We start from the raw sequence: 23,757 nt of genomic DNA, 5'->3' as shown, positions 1-23,757 counted from the left end.
GAAAACTCGCTGCGTCTACTAAATGGTTAAATGTACGTTTTACACTTTTTTTTATTTAAATATATACATATTTATTGAACAGCAGTATTTTGAAATGTTTCGAAACCAACGCTATGCTTGCTGAAATCACGTGACGTGGCGAGTTCAATTCAAGCTCCGAACCACAGAATCGACACAGGAGATTCATACATGTTTCGAAGCTTCATGTTTTGCATTCAAATACCACATGAATAAAGATTATGAAGGATTTATACATATTCAGATTGTTCTAAGAAACCCGAGATAGTGACAGTATATAGGGTGGCAATACCTGCTAAAGGAATGGGAATTAATCAGATTTTTTTAGGAGTAGGTTATACACAGTGGAAATGGTGGCAGTGTTAGTTGCATTAAGGTGGGTGGGGAAAAAAACAAGACAAGAAAAGGTGCTAATATGCTCTGATTCGTATTCTGATACTCAAAAAAGCCCCCAGGATGTATTGTATGAAGTCCTTCAGTCAGTTACAATGATAACAAATAAATGAGGACAGGTACAATGTGTGTGGGTAGGGGAGAAAGCAGGGTGACCAACGGTCCTGTTTTCCCTGGACATGTCCTGTTTTCACGTCCTGCCCTGGCCGTCCGTTATGGCTGTTTTTTTATAAAGTGATGAAAATGTCCTGGTTTTCAAAAAACTGCTGGGAAAGATCAGCTCTACAGCAAAATATAGATGGGCAAACAATGAGGATGAGGAAGAAAAACAGGATAAAGATGAAGGAAAAGTAAAGATATAAATATATTTTGTTAGTTTGTTTTTGTAGTTTGTGAGAGCTAAATTTTTGTTGTTGTTGTTGTTGTTGTTTTAGTTATTTATTATTTATATATTTATTTTTCTAATACAGAAGAGAAACTATTTCTATCATTATTTCATTCATCATTTTTGAAACCTGTCATAATAAAACATGTTGAGTGACTTCTGAGAAGCCTATGTTAATTTGTGTCTTGTAATATAACAATTTTCTATCCATTCAGAGGAGGCATGGCCTACTTTAAATGTATTGAAATTAATAAGGCATCTTTGAGTAAACTTCGAGTATCATTTGACTATCTGTTTCCTGGGCCGTGTTTCCTGGTTTTTAGTAATCAAAATATGGGGTGAAAGGAATGAGCAGGTGGATGAATTGGCAAATATGGCTTTAAAGAAAGGGAAATATAGAAATTCAATTTACCTATTTACCCATTTACCTATATCAAATTCAAAATAGTGTAAAAATAACTATAGGTGGGCACAGGAGAGAGGAAACTGTAATGACAAGGCTAGGGCACGGTGCTTGATAAAATGATAGGAAAACACGAGACAGGCTTGTGTGAGTGGTGTCAGAATAATTTGAGGTAATTAGGGGTGCAGGAATTAACATTAAAAGGATTGTTGAACAGGTGACAGAGCGGTTTGAATATTGTTAACATTATTTAGGGAAACTGGTTTGTTTAATAGGTTATCTTATGAGGATAAACAGTGATGTGGAAAGTGTGTTGGGAAATAAATGTGTGCGTTATAAGATTACTACTTTCTTTTATGTGGAGATTGTAAGCCAATTGTCTGAGTCACACTCCGGAACAGAAGGTGGCGGTAATGCACCAAAAGCTAGTTCCCCAACCGCCGTTAAAACCAAAGAAGAAGATGATGTTTCGCATTCGCTAACGTCAACGTCGTCGCCATATTGAATCGGGCAACTCGGGCAACTCACTCTCTCTTGGAAAAAAATGCCTGATTCATGCGTTGCTTGGGGCTGTAAAAACCGTCGCACAGCACAGACAAAATCCCGGGGAATTACTTTTCACAAGTAAGATTGAACAATTGTTTCTGGTCGTATTTGGTTATTATAACGTTATGTTGATAGAGCCAGACTAAGCTAGCAAAAACAAGCTAGCTACAAATGCTTGTGCTGTATGACAAAAGTTAAATGTTTTATCAAAGTTTATATGCTTTCTTTAAAAGGCTCGGGTTGATTTGTGGATTAAAACATAACGATAATCAGCTCGACTCATCACGACCTTTACAACTCCATCTCACTGTTTCGAGCAGCGCCACCAAACAACCAAGCTGTGTGCTAGAGTCCTTTGCTAAAATAAATTAAAGAAAGCGAGAACGAGGCAACGTAAAACTCCGTGCATTTAGTTAAAAAATAAAATTAAATAAAAAACATGAAAGGGCAAATAAATGTGTTCTTTTATTCTCCGACACTTTCTCTTTATCATTAACAAAGGGAACTTTTTTTTTTACATTTCAATTATCAGTTAGCAGAGTTCTCTCTTATGAGAACAAACTTATATATTTAAAAACCAAACCATTCAGGTGCACTCATTCTATTTAAATTATTTGTTTGATGTCTCTAGATTCCAATTTAAAAATAAATAAATGGTCTACTGTGACCATGATTTATTAAATTTATTAAATATTAAATGAACTGGACCTCTTGAAACATTATGGACTGTTCTTAGTTTAAAAAAATCAAGCAGTTGCCCATAATCAAGATCTATTGTCATAATCAAAATGCCATAATCATCTATATTGGTTGTTTTTTTTGTTCTAAACTGAGTTATTTTACAAGCTCCTCGTTTCATCTGAGTGACTGACATAATATTATTGTGAATCTGACTGTTATCTATCTCACACTTTGAAGGTTTCCCAAACTGAAAGCGTTGAGGAAGCAGTGGGAAATTGCCCTACGATGGGAAGGTTTTTCCGCCAGCGATTCTTCCGTGCTTTGCAGTGAGCATTTCAGGGAGCAGGACTTGGACAAGACGGGTCAGACCGTAAGGATCAGAGAAGGAGCAAAACCATCTGTCTTCAATTTCCCAGCTCATATACAAAGAGTAGGTCTACCTCCAGACTAAATGATATGATATCTAGTCATTAGGCATATATATATATATATACATATATGTACATATATGAAATATTTTCCTTCTATTTTAGCCAGTGTCAGCGCGGACAACAAAAACCTCAAGGAGAGCTGAAGAAAGCCTGCCGGTGGACTGTTCTCCGCAGGTCAAACGTCCTGCCCCAGAGACAAGACCTCCACCAAATCTTGTGAGTTTTGTACTAATTTTGCACCAAATTGCTATGACTGAGCGATGTGGCACAAGCAGTAATGTAAAAATGTCCTTCCTTTCTTCTAGGACCACTCCTATGCATTGCCAGCAGATCCCACTGGTCTAAAGGCCAGACTCAGTGAAGCCTTGGCTAGAGTGGAGAGTCTGGAGAGGGACATGAGGAACGTGAGGAAACGAGAACAAAGGGCAAAGACTATAGTACTTTCTCTTCTAGATGATCTGAGCGGAAAGAACGTCATAAACGAAGAGCTGGAACACAAGCTCAATTTCTACTCTGGGAAAATGAAAATTCAATAAAATGTTGAACTCTATGTATATCTCATGCCCGCACTTTCCACGTCTCTACAAATTCTTAGGGAATTTCAAATCTTCTCATTTGACCTGCTGCCAAAAAGGGCCATGAGTGCAAAAGAAACTGTCCACTGGTCCAAAAGCAGTCAACTAAGAGATTTCTTTTCTTTTTTGAACTACCACATGCACATACATTGCAAAGATGTTTTTTTTTTTAATGTCATTTGACAATATTCTGGATGGTTTTACAAAGGTGAATGCTAGACTTGGCCTCAACATGATGTTAGATATGTTCATATGTAAAGTATACGTGATATTGATGTCTGTGGTTCCAGTGCAGGAAAACACCTGCCAAGTCAAGGTTTTTTTTTTGTTGTTTTTTTAATGTGTGTATTCATTTCTCAAATGCAGTTTATTTGTGAAAATTTGAAAGCTGTTTTGTGCATTGCATGTACTTCACTTTTGTTTTTCTAATCATTTGTGAATACATGAATAAATATCTATTGTTATATTACAATATTCTGGTCTAATTAATGTTAAATTTACACTTATATATATATATAGAGAGAGAGTTTAAACAATCTAAAGCCCTTTCTACTGACAAAATGTTGGCATATAATTGTAGTTAATTTGCAATTGGGAGCGAAAAGACAGTAACTTGTATGCTACAATAATAAAAAAAATGGACAACTTACAATATCAACATAAATATGACAGTAATGGTACCTCGAAAAGCATGTCATTAAACATGTTCCTTCTTGAAAAGCTGTTAACTATATTCATCATTCTTTTACTAACTTTACAGAAGCCAGTTTACAAACCAGATGTTTTATCCTTTTATTTGTATCTGGACAAAAAGAAAAAGAAAAAAACTCAAAACATTTGTTGAGAATTGTTCATGTATATGTTCGTGTGACATGTTCAGTTTGTGTGTCCGTCACTCATTCATATCGTCGGTAAAGTCAGTCACAGTACGGGCAATTGTAGGCAGAGGAGGAGAAAAAAAAAAGATTTAAATATAAATACATTTAAAAGGAAAGAAATTACCGAACCCGGATACAATCTCCACCTGGGCGATTCTTAATATCATGTATGAAAAGTACTTAAACATTTTGCATTGTAAACACAGGTGAGTCAGCATTACTACACAACCATATGCATCAGCTCCAGGTTTGGAAGAGACAAAAAGTCTCAAAATGTCAACATCTACAAGATCTAGGACGGAAGACCATAAAGACCCAATTTCACTTATTTGTGGCCTTTTGTAAATTGTTTTCTGCACTTCTCAGAAGTTATTTAAAGGAGTAAAGAGCAGCACTCAACTTTAAATTGTGCCAATATAACAATATAATTGTTAAAGCTCTGGTTTAAGTGTAATTCAGAGACAGATCATGAGACGCCCAGATTTGTTTTTGAAATCTTTGTCCCTAAATGAGAACAGAATATCTGCGAAAGAGACCTGAACTGATATGGATTTGCTGTAATTGTGCTACAGTAAGTTAGAGGGAAGTCAAGACTCAGAACAACATAGTTGGGTCTACATGGTCAGCTAGTGCGCTTATAAACAAGAAAAGAGCAACACAAACACACACACAAAAAAAAAAAAACATTACAGAGTTTCTCCTTCAACGATTAGTATCTTCAATAGAACTACGCCCAAAACGAACACAAAGCTAAGCAAACAGTACACACTGGAGAACATTGCATTGGCCTTGGTTAAAAGTATTAGTAATCGAGCACAATAAATTATGCATTTTTCTCTTTATACCTTTGAGTTTACCAATTTGGTGTACAAGTAGCAGACCATCACATCTCTAATGAAACTGTGGCAGACAATGTAACCTCTAATTTGTAAGATAAGAAAATAGAGCAGCAATATTTGCACAAAATATGTGCACATTCAAGTAAACAAAGAAAGAAAGAAAAAAAAAATCAAAGACAGATTGATAAGCATACAGCCTCTTGTCTTTGTTGGTCTGATTGGCACTTTTGTGAGTAGGAGTGCATTTCCATTCCATTAAGAGATCATTTCTTTGCTTTTTTTATGTGATCAATGTATGAATCCACCCAGTGGTCTTGTAGATCATTAAATATATTTTATAAGCTTAGTTTTTTTCCTTTCCACCATATGATCACAGTCTTATTTTGTGTAAAAAAAAAAATCTGGACTGCAACATCTTCGCTCGGAGATGGACCAAAAGAACCCATATAAAGGAAAACCCTGTTTGAAATTCGCCTCGATACTGCTGTTAAAGTACATCAAATTGTGAAGAGGTATTTTCAACTAGGTAAATGCAAGTGTCTCAAATTCAAAAAGAAGAATTAGTATGAAAACCTTCTTTCGGTTCTCAGTTCTGATCAGGAATCGCATCAGACATTGACATTTACAGAAGGAAATAACTTCTAGATATTAGTCAACCAAAAACATATCCGTACCAAACACAGGATGCTGCTTCAATAAGAACAGATGCTGATATGAACTGTGCATCACTTCCCTTCCCTCCCTACATCATCCGTCAGTCAACGTCTATGTTTTCATAGCCCCTACGAAATCAAATGACCCTTAGCATTCACTCAGAGAAGCGCCCTTCTGTCAGTGTATTACGGAGGAAGAGGAAAATGCTTCCATAAATGACATGAATGTTCAGTTCTAAAGCAAAATATAAGGTTAATACTCAAACTTTCATGTATTCTGAAATCCACAGCAGTCTAACGTGATCAAACTCTGGTGTTTTAGTGCATCAACCTAAGAAGTGCCAAATGGTAAAATAAGAAAAGATGTTTGGAGATTACGGAAGTCATTTTCCCCTGTGGGTGTACATGTTTAAGAAGTGTATGCTGGTCTTGTATGCATGTGTGCAAAGTGTGTGCAAATAGAACAATATCTATCTATATATTTTTGCCCATAAATTTCATTATTCGTTTTATAAAGAAGTATCCTTTGCCATATCTACATCACCTGTAAAAATAGAAACAGAACCCAGAACAACTCCAGCTAATGAGTGTGAGCTAATTGAATGAAGATCTGGCAAGGGATACAAAATGGTTGTTGGTACCAACAGAACACCATGCAAAACCCTAACATGCACATACCGAGGGCTGCACGAAACAAACACCTTGAAGTTATCAGAACCACCCAGCATTACTATGCTCCAATTAATAACGAGAAAAGAGCAGAATTAAGACTCCATCATGTGCATTACCCCGGCCCTCAGATGCGTGCGGATTTACCCCAGATCACATTTTATAGTTAAAGCCTTTTGATCAAAAGAAAAGCTATTCATAACACTGCACACCACGAATACCCTACAACTAGATATTTCACCTCTGACTGGTAAAAAAAAAAAAGAACAGAAAAGAAAAATGGGCATTATCTTTACTAAATGGGCTCTTTGGGCCGCACTTCACCAGTCATCATTTTTTTTTTTTTTTTTAACAGTAATGACTTTTTATATTAGGATAGTCCTTTACTAAAATGCCTGGATTATTTTAACACCACCCACCACCACGTCAAACAGCCTCTACATTAACTCCTGTCGCTTCCACACCCAGCATGGTCTGAAATGATAAAGTCAATGAATACTAATTCTAAGAAGTTGAAACGGCTCCGGAAAGCCATTACTTAAAGGATTAGTTCACTTTTCAAAAAACTTTTGCTGATAATTTACTCACCCCCATGTCATCCAAGATGTCCACGTCTTTCTTTCTTCAGTTGAGAAGAAATTAAGGTTTTTAAAGAAAACGTTCCAGGATTTTCCTTCATATAATTGACTTCAGTGGGAACCAGACGGTTCAAGGTCCAGTTCAAACTGCAAACTTGTTCAAAGGGCTTTAAACGATTCCAGACGATGAATAAGGGTCTTATCAAGCGAAACGATCGCTCATTTAAAAAAAAAAAATAACAAAGTTTAAGTTTTATAAGATCAAACGCTCGCCTTGCTCTGTTCTGTGGTGCACGTTCGTGACTCTCCTGTTCGAACTCGTTCAACAAAATGAACAAATCTTTTTCTGAATCAATTCGTTCGTTTCTTTCGCCGAATGAACCAAATGACTCGGAAAAAGATGTGTTCATTTTGATGCACGAGTTCGAACAGGAGTGCGTTACAGAACAGAGCAAGGCGAGCGTTTGAGCTTATAAAACTTAAACTTTGTTATTTATTTATAAAACGAGCGATCGTTTCGCTTGATAGGACCCTTATTCATCGTCTGGAATCGTTTAAAGCCCTTTGAACAAGTTTGCAGTTTGTACTGAAAGTTTCTTTCGGAACTTGAGCCGTTTGGTTCCCAAGTCCATTATATGGAGAAAAATCCTGGAATGTTTTCATCAAAAACCTTAACTTCTTTTCGACTGAAGAAAGAAAGACATGGACATCTTGGATGACATGGGGGTGAGTAAATTATCAGCAAAAGTTTTTTCAAAAGTGAACTACTCCTTTAAGTTGTCATGAAACGCATCCGCAGATATTATGGCGTTTTGTCTAAAGCATGGTCATATCAAATATAACCAGGCTTTTTAATCACCAAATTATGAGTAATGAACAGAAGGAAGAAATTCTACAACGCAACACTTGATAATTCAAACCAAGATCAAGATCAGGATTTTTTGAATTTCATTAGACGAGTAAACGATTCTCTCGACTTTCAGTGAAAGGGGAAAACTGAAGCATACCTTGCCTCAAAAAAAAAAAAAAAAAAAAAAAAATGGACACAGCGCCATGATTTCTACCTGAGGGGGGTGGTTATTTAGCTGCATCATTGAGGGGGACAAAATGAGAGAAACTAAAATCCAGCTCTCATGGGTGTGACAGGGCAGTGGATTGGTTCCCCTGCTTAAAACACACCTCAGTGTCTAAATAAATCGGTCTGGGTCATGGGTCGCAGGTCGAAATTTGGTTCACTCAGATGTCAATCGTTGCGCTCTGAGTGTTTTCGATGTACGTTTCAGTAAGGTAATGGGGTGTAAAGGTCAGGGGGCGGCCGGGAAGGGTCTGGGGGCTGGTTATAGCTGGAAGCCCTCCATAGGAGCCTCCTGCTGGGGGAAAAGGAACTGCTGCTGGTTCTCATCCACCTGTGGTGCCAGACTGGCATCCTCTTCCTCTACTCCGAAGTAGTGCTCGATGAGGTCAAAGGCTTTCTGGTAGATCTCCTGATTTTCATGACTCTGTAGGAACTCGATTTTGTCCAACCCTGGTAGAGAGATATAGAGTTTATATTTCACAATACTACAGTTTTACTATATTATTCATCGAACGCAGTCTTGGTGAGAGCATCAGAGATTACTTTCAAAATGTCTGTCTGTCTATCAATCGATATCCATCTCTGTCCATCTATCTATAGGTATATATTTTCTCTAGCTCTCTCTTCATGCATTTTAACAAATCAGATAGCTAAGAGTTCAATTTACCATTGGCCACATAAACGTGTCTCAAAATGTGATCTTCAATTCCCAAGCTACAGTATACGCAAATTTAATAAGTTTCCATCAATGAAAGCAACAGATATGAACTGTTTATGTATTTATAATCAAAGACCGCAATAGGAGTAAGAGCCACATCAACACTGGTGAGATAATTTAGTCTCATTACTTTAAATGAAGATGATTACGTTTCGAGTGTCTGATGGAGAAATTTCAGTTTCACTTGCAGCAATTTGTGCATTGAGTTGCTGAAGAGATCCTCAGCCAGAAATGACACTGCATCACAGATGAGTAGCTAGCTATGACATGTCATTTAGCCAATAAGATATTTTCATACATTTTTTTTTTTTTTTTACCATTTAGGGAGTAAAATTTACGTATGTGCTTTAAACGACCAGTTGCATTTCGACCAGACTGCGTCTCAAACCACCTCCTTAAGTAATTTCAGAGGGCATTTATACACTTGGTCTCAAATAGTTATCTGATTAGTTTAAACACATGACGAGGCCCTATACGTCTATCTATCTCTGCCTATCTACATCTTTCTATACAAACTCTGCTTTGCTATTTTCAAATTTCTTATATTTCTCAGAAAATAAATGCAATTATGCATTAATGTTGATGTAAATGGCGGTTTGGTGAAGTAATGTTACCGTAGGCTTCCTCTATGAGACTGCCGTAAGGGTTGATGCCGCTGCCGTTCTGTTTGGCCTCCTGCTCTCCCAGTCTGAGAATGTTCTCCAGACCATTCAGAGCCACCAGCACTATCTTGGAGTCCATCACAGTCAACAGATCACAGAGAGGTTTAATGCAGCCCAAATTCACTAGATACCTATAGAAAAGAAGATGATGAAAAGATAAGATACTTCTATTCTCATTAAAAAAAAAATGTTTTTATTATAATTTAATTTCCTTCAGTCAGGGTTCCCACACCTTGATTAACTTCAAATTCAAGGACCTTAAAAGATTCAATACCCTTAAATTCAAGGACTTAATGTGGGGACGCATTTCAAATGAGAGCAAGGTTACATTGTGTTACCTTGTAGGATACATTGTTAGTTTTGCGCGTGTGAAAGTCATGGCAACGAATTCTGATAAACGGTTCTGATTCTGGTGCCCTGTAATCTGAGAAGGAATTATCTGACACCTTAGGAGACGCAAATCATAAGTTATAACACACTTAGTTTAAAACAAGACTCAAACATTATAAATATGATTAGATGATATCTTGGAAGGGCTAAGTTGTTTGTGCTACACTTATACTAGAGGAAGCACTCCATAAGTTCACCCACAAATTAAAATAAGCCCATGGTTTACTCAATGAAGCACTGTACTGGCTGTGGAAAAAAAGCCGTAAGGGTATGTCTGATAAAAACTGTTGTAAGTGTGCGTGGTAATACACACTTTAAGCACACAGCTACTTCCAGACTATGTGATCTCACCAGCCATCATGAAAACCACTCTGCAATTCAATCTAGATAAATACATCACAAGTACTCCTTAGTGATTCACTAAGATTAGCGCTCGAGAATTTATTTCTGAGGTCAGCTCTAACTCCATTATAACTTGATGAGCGCGGATCCTCAACCTGTCATGACTTGTGTGACCTGTGACTTGATGCGACTTTTATGTCTTGACTTTTATGATTTGTGTGGCTTATTTTGATCAAGAATTGCCCACGTACACAAAAAGAGAATCTGACAGACAAGTAAAGAGGGTAAATAAACATGATATAAAATCACCAATTATAGGCTGGCAATTGGGTAAATGATAAATAAGAGAGTCAACAATAAAGAAAAAGGTAACACTTTATTTCGATAGTCCACTTTAGACATTCTACTAACTATAAGTAACTTTTCAACTACATGTCAACTAACAGTCACCAGAGTATTAGTAGACAGTCCGCTTAATATCTGCTAACACTTTTTTTTGTTGGTCCCCCAACAGACATTCAACTGACTAGAAGTAACTTGGCGACTACAAATTAAACTTATTCTCCTTACCCAAAAGCCTAAAACCTAACCATAACCTAACAGTCTACTATAATATTCTAATGAGAGTTAGTTGACACATAGTCGAAAAGTTACTTATAATAGTAGAACGTCTAAAGTGACTATCAAAATAAAGTGCAACCAAGTATAAAACACGTCACATTTTGTGTACTATGTGTTCATGTTGGTTTCATACAGTTTTGGGAAACATTTATACAATCTTAGAAAATAGGTTCAATATAGAACCCCAGGGCTCAAGATTGACAACAGAACCAGAAGAGAATACAATACTGAATAAAGTCATAGTTTTTGTTATTTTTGGACCAAAATTAATTTCTGATGCTAACCCACTGATGTCACATGAACAACTTTGATGATGTTTTTACTACCTTAAAAACTTGGAAAGACATGAGGGTGAGTCATTAATGACAAAATTTTCATTTTTGGGTGAACTAATCCTTTAAGACATGCCATTTGAAAGCTGACACTCAGAGCTCACCTGATCTGCTCGGGTGTGCCACCTGACGTGGCATTAGTGATCGCCCACGCCGCCTCCTTCCTGGTGCGGAATTCTGCTTTCTGGAGGATTTCTATCAAGACCGGGAAGATGTTTGCATCTATTACAGCCTGTAGACGAAGATGACGGTGAGAAAAAGAACAGAGAATTAAAGTCATCCTTAAATCCAAAAATAAATCCCAAGTCGACACTACAAACAAGTTCACTCCTTTGAACCCTAACCCTAACCCTGTCGTACTTGATAAACAAGCTGAGCCCTCTGGGTAGCAGATGTGGAGTGTGGGTCAGGGTGTACCTGAATCTGTGCTCTGTTTCCCGCTGTGATGTTGGAGATGGTCCAGCACGCCTCCTTCCTGATGGATTCCTTGGCGCTACTGAGCAGGTGCAGGAGGCAGGGGAGAGCGGAGCAGTTCAACACCACCTAGGGCAGAGAAAAAGATAAGGAGACCCATCCATCTCCGGTGTGAAACTAGAGATAATCATACATGATGATGAATAAACACATCTGTTCACACGCAAACACACCTGCGTCTGAATGTCATCTCCTGTAACGATGTTTCCAACAGCCCTCAGAGAAGGAGAGGCCACCTTGTAATCGGTATGCCTGCAAGAAAAGAGGAAATAGGCCATTTAGCCTCGTAGGCTCCCTGTTGCCCTACAACATATTTTTGTATTAACAAAAATATTAATAAATGAATGAACCACATGTATGGTTTTAGCCGTTTTGAAGAACTGTGTTTTTTCAATTAAAACTTTAATAAGAAATATGGTTTCAGTTCATATTTTTTTTCTATTATAAACTAAGTATTAATTTAAGCCTGCCGCCAGTAAGTTTTTTGGGTTAAATAAAAATTAACCCAAATAAATTTGAGCAAGTACATAACCAGCCAGGGTTCAAAACTATCAGTTTGCCTTGTAAGTTTGTAATAATGTTTTTAAATCTAGCGGTATTGGTAAATTTCTGGAGGAAATCCGAGCATTTCTTTGTGTCATCATTACTTCACATCTGTTTACATAAAGATGGTGTCTCGACTAGTAGGCTATATTGTGTGTGAGAATGTAGGAGGTGGCGATTTATAGCCTTTTCTCACAGCACTTGATATAATTAAACTTATCTATTTGATGGCGGATCCAGAAAAGTTCAAACGACAATAACAGTGACAACTGGAGTTTCACCAGTTGTAAAATGCAAAAGACTTTGGACTTCGGAGTGGCTACATAAAAAAAAGGGGACTGCAACCAGGCCAATGCAAAAACAAGGATAAATATAGCTGCAAGCAGCCATTATCGAGGCCAAGTGCAAAGACGATAAGACATGCCAACATGGCTGGGGTTGTCAGAGCAACTGCAGCAAGGAGCAATTAAAGACATTTAAAGATGAATTTAGGCAAAATGGCTAAAAAAAAAAAAATCAAATACGTTAAAAATATGATTTAATGAATTATCACTTTCAACCAATAGGTGGTGCAGTTATGAAATGTATGTGGTGTGGTCAGAGTGAGGTGACAATGACACGTAAAAGTTTGGTTCTCAAAATGGCATTGCAAAGTCAGAACCTGAATAGTCATTTTGGCAGCATGCCTCAACTTTGATGCTGTAGTATACAAACACAGTTTTGTCTGTGGTCACGAAATCCATAAGTTTTAGAAGGCATGGTGGCTTTTGATTTTGGTGAAAATTGGACAAACAGTCTAGAAGTTAGAAAAAGTAGGTTTAAAAAAAAATAATAAAGATGCAGACAGGAAGTTTGGCTGACAATGGCAAAGTTGATATCTATGTTTTTGGCATAACCCAAGGAATTTATTTAGACCAGTATCGTTACAAAAAGCAATTTTATTCAAAGTGCTATTAGCATTTTTGGAAATTTCATTATAAATGTTATACCACAAGGTGGCGCTGCCCCAAAACCTTTTAAGTACCTTCAAGGCAACCTGTATTAAAGTCAATGGGAATTTCATGTTCTGTTCTATTATAGCACCCCCAAGAGGCTTGGTCCCATCATTTTTTTGAGAGTGAGCCCATACACCAGTGTGTCAATTTTGGTGAAAATCTCAATTTGAAATTATTTATTACATTTAATAGGTTTTTTTTTATTATTTATTAGTTATTTATGTGAAAAAAAAAAAAACGTAAAAAATTACTAACACGTGACTTCGTTTGAATTTTACTACCCCTTAGTATCAATATTTTGACATTTGGGCATTAGCATTTAGCCATCGACCTATGATTCCAAACTTTTGACGGCGGTTTAATCTCAATCGGACTAGCGGTTTCGAAGATCCTTATCTTCCTATGTTTTTTAAGCGATAAGTTACAAAGCACCACAAACCATATTTCCTGAAACCTGGCAAGTCTGGTATCGTTGGACTCAGCAAGGATTCAGGAGTCTAATGATATGACCCGTGAAAATAAGTAAACCACGGCCAGTTAATAGCATTTGAAAATTAAATTTTACCACTAGGTGGTGCCATTTCAAATCTTCTCAGGCTCCTTAAAGGCACCGTACTGATGACCCATACAGAGTTTCCAAACAATTCGCTCATGCATAAAAAAAATACAGCATTTAAGCACAGAATTCAAAATGGCTGACAGCCAAAATGACCGATCTGAGAAATTTGGATATCAGACGACTCGGCATGACGCCCTGAATCTAATGAGACCACTTCTATGATTTATGGAAAAACCTTTCAGAAGTTACGAGCAAAAATAGGCATTTTTCATTTCTCCAGATCAGTAGGTGTTGCAAAGATACAGCCTTACATCTGTTTTCGCAAGAACTACATAAAATGAGTTTGTGCATTTATCGAAAATACATTTTGTTGATAGGCCTTACGGTTTAAAAGTTATTAGCACATTATGAGTGAAATTTTTGGCAGGTGGTGCTGCTAGAGGCAATGAGTTAGAGACACCAAAATTGGTGTATTTAATGTTGGGACTGTCCTCTATCAGAATTTTTTTTAAAAATTTTACATTCCATATTGTTGTATGGAAAAATATCAGCATAAACAATTTTCTATTTTTTTTCTAGATGATGTTTTGTTTTACTATCCAGTTTTTTTATTATACTATCAAGTAAAGTGCATTTATTTAAGTCCTCACTCGACATCTTTAATTATGTCATGCTGAAAATTCAGTTTTACTATGAAATATGTCCTTATAGCTGTATAAGTTTCATGTTAACTTTAAATATGACCTGGAATTGACAATGTAGTTCTAACAGCTGACTCACATGAGCAGCTCCACAAGCCTCCTGCAGACCCCTGAATCAATAACTGCCTGGATCTTCTCATTAGGCCCATCAGAGAGATAGGAGAGGGCCCAACAGGCATCAGCCAGCAGGTCTGAATCGCTGCTGAACAAAAGACGGGACAGCACAGGCAGGCATGGAGACACCTACAAGAGCAAAAGAGAGCTTTCAATATGAAATCCAGAGATTAACAGAAAACATGTCACTTGGCCTCTGAAAGGATGAAAAAAAAGCACACTGACATTAAAGATGCGTGTGTGTGTGTGTTTGTGTGTAGTGCGCCGCGCTTTTGTGTTGTACGTCACTCGCATCACACACATGACCAGCGTCGGCCAATAGTGAGCCTACATTCTGATGTACAACAAAGAAATGCTGCGCTGTTACACAACGTAAACTCACTCAGAGACCCACAGAGAAGAAAATTAATAGTTGAATAAATTTATTCAGAATAAATTACGTTCAAAAGGTCACGGGCGACGTAGCCGGAAGTACAGAGTCAGTGTTCACAAGTTGAACGCATAGGCTGAACTTGCAAACTAACTCAAACGCCGTTTACAAAAAAAAAAGGAATTAAACAGGTAGAAACAACGATGTCGGACGATTTTGATTCTGTACTTCTGGCTACGTCGCCCGTGACCTTTTGAACGTAATTACGTATTACGTGACGTTACAAACGCGCCTCACAGAATAGAGCAAGGCTAGCATTTGTCCTTAGAAAAGTTACATTTTTGGAATAAGTTTTGAAATAACCGATCGTTTCGCATGATAAGACCCTTATTCATCGTCTGGTGTCGTTTAAAGACATTTGAAGCTGCATCTGAATCTGTTATTAACTGTCTTGGACCTTGGACTGTCTGGTTCCCATTGAAGTCCATTATATGGAGAAAAAATCCTGGAATGTTTTAATCAAAAACCTTAATTTCTTTTCGACTGAGGAAAGAAAGACATGGACATCTTGGATGACATGGGGGTGAGTAAATTATCAGCAAAAGTTTTTTCAAAAGTGAACTAATCCTTTAATGCAGGCTGATAAAAATTGAGCTGAACACATAGATGACAAAACGGAATAAATGACAAAACACATTGGTTTCTGATCGGCGTGACCGCTGACTGAACAAATAAGGCAGCAGGATTGACTAAGCATGGCTGTTAGCCTGGTCTGGAGCAGAATAAATCGCCATGCTTTCGTGAAACCGAGTCCCGGCTTAATTCAGCCAGGATATCTGGAAAATCCAGGCTTAATCCGCTATCTTGATTTTGTGAAACAGCCCTCTGCTCCATAGTGTATAATCAAATATCTAATAAATGCATACATTAAATCAAAATTGCAATCGAGTCAGTTTAGTAAGGTGTTTTGGGTAGTTGCCAGGACACTGTTCTGGGTTACTTCCTGGCTCTAGGACATATTAAATAAACCATAGAAACAATGATATTGTCATTTTCTTTTAGTATCGCCTTGGTACTTATTTGCTGGTAAACAGTGTTGTCAAGGGTCAGATTTTCAGTACAGACCTTCTCAAAGTCTGGGGGTGGACTTTTGCCTCTGCAGAGGTTGGACAAGGCCCACACAGCATTCCTGGTCATTGTGAGACGAGTTGATTTGGTCAGCAGCCTGGGGAAAATAAGTATCATCAAGAAAACAATCAATCCTTATATTCAGCACAAAAATGTTTGTTTCTCCTGCAGAGGACGTTAATTAAATTCACCGTTTGGTCAGATAAACACTAGTTTTGTGATATCATGATAGCACTCACATTAGTAGAGGTGGAAGGATATTACAGTTTAGCACATAATCTCTGCAAACAGCGCTGTCTCCCGCAATGTTCCCCAAAGCCCAAACAGCCTGTGAGACAAAGATTCATCAATTTACCCACATGGGATTCATACTCAATTAGCACCAACAAAACAAGGTGACTTATCCATTGCAACTTTATAACTCATACCTGCTCTTGTACATCTTCAAACTCTGAGTTGAGAAGCTCGATAAAGACAGGAACGGCACCGGCCTCTATCACAAACTTTGTTTGCTGAGATGTTCCAGATGCGATGTTGGTGAGTGCCCAAGCAGCCTCAAACTGAGAGGGGGAAAACGCACACATTTTCAAGGATCTGACAAGGATCTGAAAAATTAATTCAAATTTCATTCAATCCCACCCACCTGTAATGTGCAATTTGTACTTTTCTGAAGGAACTCAACAAATCTATTCACAACTCCCTGTGTGCTTATCACCTCGTCGATAGGTGGGTTTGGTTCTGTAAAACACAAAGAAGGATTTATTAAAACTCCAGAATGCTTTTAAGCAACTCCAGACATGTGATTGTGTACGATACCTTTGGAGAGTAGTTTTCTGAACCTCTGTGTTGTGACCAGCTGTAGTTCAGGATCTTCTGAGAAGAGCATTTCAACCATGTCTCTTGTAATTACTCCATCCTAAAAAACATATAGGACAAACTCGGTCTAAATCAATGACCGTAATTTGTTTTCAGTCCAGGTTCGCACCTCTGAGAAGTCCAAATCAATAGTGTTTATTGAATTAAGGGGTCATAATGCACTACTGACAACAATCCCAGAGTTACCTCACCCATATAAGTGATATAATGGGAGAAAGCAAATTGTGCATTTGGGTTTGAACTCACTGGGGCTGTGGAGGAGGAGACGTAGCTATCCATGAGTGGACTGTCAAACATTCCCCCTTCTTCACCAAGCAGCTCCACATTTCTCCTCTTAAACAGCTGCCATGAGAAATAGAGAGAATCAATGGTGCAAATTGCATCAATTGATGTGACACTTAAAGTTAACGTGAGACAGCATTCATAACCCATTTAAATTCTGTAATGTGATGCATTTCAGGAAGCAACAAGATAGTCAATGAGGGGCAAACATGTAGGATAGGACTAGGGCTGCAACAACTAATCAGAAAATCAATAATGAAAATAAGAAAGAAAGGTCACCTGTTGCTCTCGTTTCTGTTTCCTCAGCTGAATGCCTTCCTCCTCTCTTCTTCGACGCATCTCGTCCAGGTTGAGTGCTTTGTTCTTATAGCGGTTCATCCTGAAGTTATCCTTCGCAGGACTTCCTGAAGGCTCTGCAGGGCAAGACGAGTCAGAAACAGGTTATACAACAGACAATTAAATGACACAAGAAATCAAATTTGCCTTGATCTTTTGACATAGAAGATGTCTTCGCAATCCTGCAAGCTCCAAAAACTGCTCGTTTGGATATCATGGGATCTCAAATTACGTCATAATGCCCTGAACGTAAACAACTTATAATAATCAAAACACATGTGCAATAGCAAGAGGGCGTGGAAGCTGTTTTCTATGCAGTGACGTTAGTCAATCGAATCCTTAAAGGAGCCATCACTTAAAAATTGAGCATTTAAGACAAAGGGTCAGAATGAGGGTTGAAAAGAACCTCTGGCTGAATGTCTGAACACTTCAGGAGGTTTGAAGTTACGGACGTCCAGGGAGACGTGTGTGTTGACGTCTTTTGCCTGGAAACAAATGCCGTGACGCCGAAACCTCTCATGGAAGGAAGACTTGCATTTACAACCGTGACAATAAGCGCTTACCAGGATCAACTAAACTGGATTTTCAAAGGTATGTGAAGTTCGCAGCTTCATTGTTGCAGTAAACTTGCGCAACGTTCATGAATGAATAATTTATTAGATGCACGCCGGTCTGTTATTGTAGGGACATCTACATTATATTGTCACGCCCCTAAACATGACACAGAAACAAAACGAACTGTGATTGGTTGCGTTACATGTCAGTCAAACGTCCTCTTGGTCAAGAAAAACTGCGATCAAGTCCAAACCTTCCGCCGTCAGTCTGAAGGTCTTGTTACGCGAGGCTAAGCTTTTAATTATAAGCAGTTATAATTTTGGCCATGCAGTATATTTTTATTGCACATATATGAAAAGTTGTAATCAAATAAATGCTGTTCTTTTCAAAAAAATTTAAAATTGATAAAAGAAATAAATATTTATTGAGCACCAAACCAGCATATCATAATAAATTACATTTTAAAATATATTGAAGTATTTTAATACAGTTATTTGAAACTGTAGTAAGAGGCTATTTGACAATACTTCAGAGTTTTTATGCTCAGCCAATAGAAAAAACTTCTGAATGATTAGAATAAACAAAATTCTTGTACTAGTCAAATGAGAATAAAGAGCTTGATTCAAACTCTTCATCCCAATTTGTAGATGGCAAAGTACTTATCGGTCAATGAGTAAAGTATGAGCGCAAGACCTGCACAAACTGTCTGCTGTGGACAAAGATGATACGCATGTATTTGAGCATTTTGACAGGAAAAACAAAACAGCTATAACAATTTCAATTAGTGTGCCATCTGCAAGAGCGCAAATGTCGTCAATAATGAGACTAAAATGGATGTGGAAGTGTGTAGCTTATTAAACCCTTCATTTAAAAATATAACAATGACTGCCGGAGAAATTGTTCAGCAGTCTCAGCAGGTATCTCAAGCTTCATTACTCACTTTGGTCTGTTTGTGCTGAGCACAACACACTTGAACAGAGCCACCCGGAGTCAGTGAGCAAACCCACTTTTATTGAGGGTGTCTAAACACTGTTTGCATGAGCAAGCAGCTAAAGCAGCCTGTCTCAGCATTTGTGTGGCACACTGAGAGCAGAGGAGGCTACGAATGATGACTGGCTAATGCGACCGAATGCACATCAGGGTGCTAACAAACAAAGTGCCTGAGGGTACGGTTGCTGATCTTGGATTCGATCCCATCCTTTCTGTAAGATCTTATAGTACAGTGTCTCAAAGGAGGAAAATAACTCAAAATCAGCATTGGCACCACATGAAGACCTCCATAACCTTCAGTCAGTAAATCTGCAGTTCTGGAACAGAGAACTACCACAAGTATCAACTTGACTGCTGTTGTTAGAAATGAGTCTCTCTGATGGGTGAGGCCTTCTTCACAACATATGGAAGGATGCATTTCAGCTGAGCTCCTCAGGAGCAATATAGGGCGGCCATGGTAGTTCACCCAAAAATGACGTTCATCATTCACTGTTGTTCCAAACCCAAGAGAGTAAGAACTTTTGAATAATTTACATGACCTCTTTAAAATAAAACATATAAAATATTTGTTATATTAATATACATCTTTATATTTCTATTTGAATATTTTTAATGCATTTAAAAATGTATTTCTGTGATGGCAAAACTGAATTATCAGCAATACTATTCTTAAACATTACATCTTTCACAAATCATTCTAATATGTTGATTTGGTTTAGGAAACATTTCTTATTATTATCAATGTTGAAAACAGTTGTGCTCAATGTGCTGCTCGAAATTTGTGAAAATTTGATTCAAGTTCAAAAGAACAGCAATTATTTTAGACATTTATTCTCATTAAAAATGCTGTCACTTTTGATCAATTAATTTAATGTGTGCTTGCAGAATAAAAGTATTAATTTCATTCATTCATTACAAAAAAAAAATCATACTAATCCCACATTTTTAACAGTAGTGTAACTGGTTGCTTTCCCCGCCATCTAACTAAAAAATGGGCTGCAAGTACTTCAGGTTTCAAGAGAACACAAAATCATAACCAGACCTGAGTCATGACTCATGAGCAAAACTTAAGAACTTGACCAGTCAGATTAGCAAATGAATCATTCAGGACAGATCACTGAAAATAATAAAATAATGTTTTGTTCATAATTCAGACAAATAAATCACAAATTCTCTCACTAACATAATAGCAAATGTCAAGATTTGAATAACTCATTGTTTGTCTGTTCCTTAAAAAAAGGCTAACATGCAGCTTCAAAACACTTGGAATATAGTGTCCGAATCATATGGACCAATTTTAATTTTTTTGACAGCCTCAGTCCCCATTCACTTTCATTATATATTGGGTAAAGTGGACAGGATATTCTTCTGCCCCATGTAAGGAACGAGATCATTTGGGCCTGGAACAACATGAGGATGAATAGGGTGTTCTTTATTTGATTAACTATTCCTTTAAGAAGAGAAAGAACATCGTAACGACTAACAAATTTAGAGGGGATGACAAGCACGCTCAACCCGACTCAAGCACTCCATGACATAGTTGCCCATCACATGGGCCTCACAAATAGCAGTGTGGGCTGGGCCCCTGTCGCAAAACTATTTTAAAGGACTGTTTGCTATGGCTTAAAGACAGACAGCAGACAGGCTGAGAACATAGACTATCTGAAGGTTAAAGGGATAATTCATCCAAAAATAAAACTTATGTCAATAATTACTCACCCTCACATCGTTCAAAACCCATAAGACTTTTGTTCATCTTCTAAACACTAAAGAAAATCTTTTTGATTCAACCTAAGTGCTTTCTGTACACTCCATTAGACCCTTCAAAAAGAGATCATAAACGAATCGACATGAATTGAGCGGTTTAGACCAAATTTTCTGAGGAGACAGGGTCGCTTTATATGATTAACAGCCTGAATTTAGACTTTTATTCACATGTGGATGCCATAATAAAAACCTTATTTAAAAGAATTCAAGGTTACATGGGTCAAAAATCTGAACCACTAGCCAAACCTTTGAAAAAATAAATTGTTGAGCCGATTTGTTTTAATTCTAGTTTAATAGGATGTTTTCAGTATCAAATTTGCACCATGGAAAGTAATGAGAAACCCAGTTTGAAGAAATGTCTGCAAAAGTGTACGTTAGCCTAAACTGACCTGCTGGTTTCAGCATATCAAATTGCAAACTGAAATGCCGCGGTGTGTGAAAACCTCTAAATTGCCATGGAAAAGCTGCCAAATATCACATTAATTTTCCAATGTTCATCAGCAAATTGAAAAAGTTCTTTGAAAAAGTAGCCTATAAGACCCCATAAAGCAAGTCAGCAGCAGTCAGGTTCTAACATCCTATCTGTGCGTCCTGTCTGTATCATTCCTGTCCCAACCTCGTCCTGACAACCTAGCCAAGGGGTTTACAACAAGAAGCAGACGATTTACTTACATTCGATGAAGTAAACTATGAATAAACACCTGATATACCGATTTAAAACAGAAACTATGAGCTATGGGCAGGTCACATGTTACAGTTGACTGGTGAACTCGCTGACATTGTAGATCAGTTGTTTACTCTGTTTAACCCCGTCAGCTCTACTTATCTAGACAGCATTTATAGGCATCATTTTTTTTTATGTGAATCATAACAGTTCACGGAGTTATTCTTCAACATATAATGTTGGAAATGATTTGACAAACATGAGACGATTTCACTGACTCACTCTGACTGAACATGACCAAGCGTTTACACCGGAAAGATTCAAAATTGCCTTCCACTTCAATCAACCCTGAATAAACCTCACAAGTACCAGTTTGAAAAGCGTTTAAGCTACATATATTTGCTTTCAGATTCACTGATAAACCTATAGGTCGAGGACAGCGATATGCTAAGCTAACTGGCAGTTTACACTCATGCTTTAACTGACATGGTGTAACGTTAGCTTCTCTCGGATTTTCAGCTACAGATTTGCTCCATAAATACCGCAAACAGAACTAACACATTAAGAAACAGTATAGTTTGAATACTTACCCATCGTACTTTCTTTATTAATATACGCCTTGATGATTGGTAATATCAACGCTGTAATCTTAACACTCTCCTTCTTCCAGAATTTGCTTCTCACAAACAATATGTCGGTGATCTACGGAGAGTCGAAGGAGACAAACTTAATGACAGCGTTTTCAATTTGTGTCCTACGAAACGCCGAGCAAAATGCGAGAATAGTCTGTCAAAAAATATACTTAGACATGTTTTCAGTAAATATTGTATTTATTGAATATATAATATATTTATTGTAGAATTGATTTCGTATTGATTTACAACACAATTAGGCTACAGGTTATGAATATATATAGAAATAGAATAGAATTTAATGGAAATAGGTTCCAGATTTTAAGAAAGAGTCCTTTGCAAGGGAATCATCATATCAATATTATTTTTTATGAATTTTTTTTAATGAAAATATAATCTATGATAAATAGTCTAATCTTTTGTCAATAACTAGGCCTAGTTTGCTAGGCTATGAGGTTGTCAATACACAAAACACAAACGCTGTCAAAAATATGGTGAATCAAATATTGTTGTATTATGTTGTGCATATTTACACAAACAATGCCAAGACATACTGTACAGTTCCACTAGAAAATGTTAACATAACAAGGGTGCATAAGGAAGCCTATAATCATTAAAAAAAACCATTTTTTTCAGTACTGTTTGGTGAACAAAATCATCTTATTTTATGTAAATGGAATTCCCCCATTAATAATTGGGCCTCTGAATAATTACCATGGCCATTGAAACATAATTATATCACTTCCAACCGACTACAAAGCTGCACTTATGTAAACAAAATATGTAATGAATCAAAATGTAATTTATATTAAAAACTATATTGAAGCATTTCACATGTTTTGATTTAACGTGAATATATTTTATTTGATTAATAGGGAAGAATTCATTAAAGTTTCACACCATTTTCCAAACAAGGAAGTATATAAAATTATAATTTATCATATTTTGAGGATAAATTAATTTAATAAAGGTAAACAAACATGATTAGTGGATAATGCATTATTTTAGAAATTATATTAGTCTTTCTTTATTTGTCATGTCTTTTTTTTCATTCAAGACCCATAAATTGATCTGGTCTTGAATGTGAACTCAAAGTGGATTGTCTTTGCGGCCTTGTGACTCCATTAATGCACTCAGCTCGGCACAAATTGAATGTGACGCAATAACAGAGTGTGTTGCACCTGCACTCAATTCTCTGCGAGCAGGTAGCGATAAATTATAGTCCAACTCCTGTGGCTAGGCCCCTGATGACATTGCGTTCAATGACCACTTGGGGGCAACATTGCATTAACTCAGTGAGGGCCAAAAAGGTGACTCGCCATGCAGAGAGATTTGTCTAATTCCCGAAACACTGTGGATTTACATTTACATGTGTGTTGTGAAATAATGAAAAATATAAGGTCTTCACATCTGCAGCCGTATACTGCTGATGTTAGTTTTCCTGCATGCAGTGGTTTACAGTTTGCAACCAATTCCTAATTTAAGGTCCATCAAACCTGATCTTGTGTAGCTAGGCAGTTTAAACGAATGGGGAAATCAAACAGGGTCGTTTATCAGTGCCAGGTTTCAAAAGGTGAGCCGT

The 23,757-nt window shown here is 37.2% G+C and overlaps 2 protein-coding genes across 3 annotated transcripts in view; one reads left to right on the top strand and one right to left on the bottom strand.

Moving 5' to 3' along the window:
- Positions 1-1,665: 1,665 nt before the first annotated feature.
- LOC120485179 (THAP domain-containing protein 6) lies at positions 1,666-3,906 on the top strand. Its single transcript, XM_039680765.2, has 4 exons — positions 1,666-1,823; positions 2,664-2,856; positions 2,960-3,073; positions 3,163-3,906. The coding sequence occupies exons 1-4, from the start codon at positions 1,744-1,746 to the stop codon at positions 3,391-3,393; spliced, it is 618 nt and encodes a 205-aa protein (XP_039536699.1). The 5' UTR covers positions 1,666-1,743; the 3' UTR covers positions 3,394-3,906.
- Positions 3,546-23,757, bottom strand: part of kpna6 (karyopherin alpha 6 (importin alpha 7)) — a 119,416-nt gene continuing 99,204 nt past the window's right edge. Inside the window, exons 1-14 of one of the 2 annotated variants that reach the window (XM_039680764.2) lie at positions 22,134-22,258; positions 17,511-17,644; positions 17,196-17,291; positions 16,890-16,989; positions 16,717-16,811; positions 16,502-16,633; positions 16,313-16,401; positions 16,071-16,170; positions 14,541-14,704; positions 11,837-11,915; positions 11,607-11,732; positions 11,294-11,421; positions 9,457-9,635; positions 3,546-8,574 (exon numbers count right to left, since the gene is read on the bottom strand). In XM_039680764.2, the coding sequence (XP_039536698.1) occupies positions 8,387-8,574; positions 9,457-9,635; positions 11,294-11,421; positions 11,607-11,732; positions 11,837-11,915; positions 14,541-14,704; positions 16,071-16,170; positions 16,313-16,401; positions 16,502-16,633; positions 16,717-16,811; positions 16,890-16,989; positions 17,196-17,291; positions 17,511-17,644; positions 22,134-22,137 (1,614 nt within the window). In that variant the 5' untranslated portion in view covers positions 22,138-22,258 and the 3' untranslated portion in view covers positions 3,546-8,386. Of the gene's footprint in view, positions 8,575-9,456; positions 9,636-11,293; positions 11,422-11,606; positions 11,733-11,836; positions 11,916-14,540; positions 14,705-16,070; positions 16,171-16,312; positions 16,402-16,501; positions 16,634-16,716; positions 16,812-16,889; positions 16,990-17,195; positions 17,292-17,510; positions 17,645-22,133; positions 22,259-23,757 lie in introns of those variants that run through there. The other variant, XM_089123347.1, reaches the window with a different exon arrangement.

This window comes from Pimephales promelas, chromosome 18 (genome assembly GCF_988280905.1).
Source record: "Pimephales promelas chromosome 18, fPimPro1.hap1.1, whole genome shotgun sequence".
In the NCBI taxonomy this organism is placed as follows: Eukaryota; Metazoa; Chordata; class Actinopteri; order Cypriniformes; family Leuciscidae; genus Pimephales; species Pimephales promelas.
This window is presented reverse-complemented; position numbering and strand designations above follow the sequence as displayed.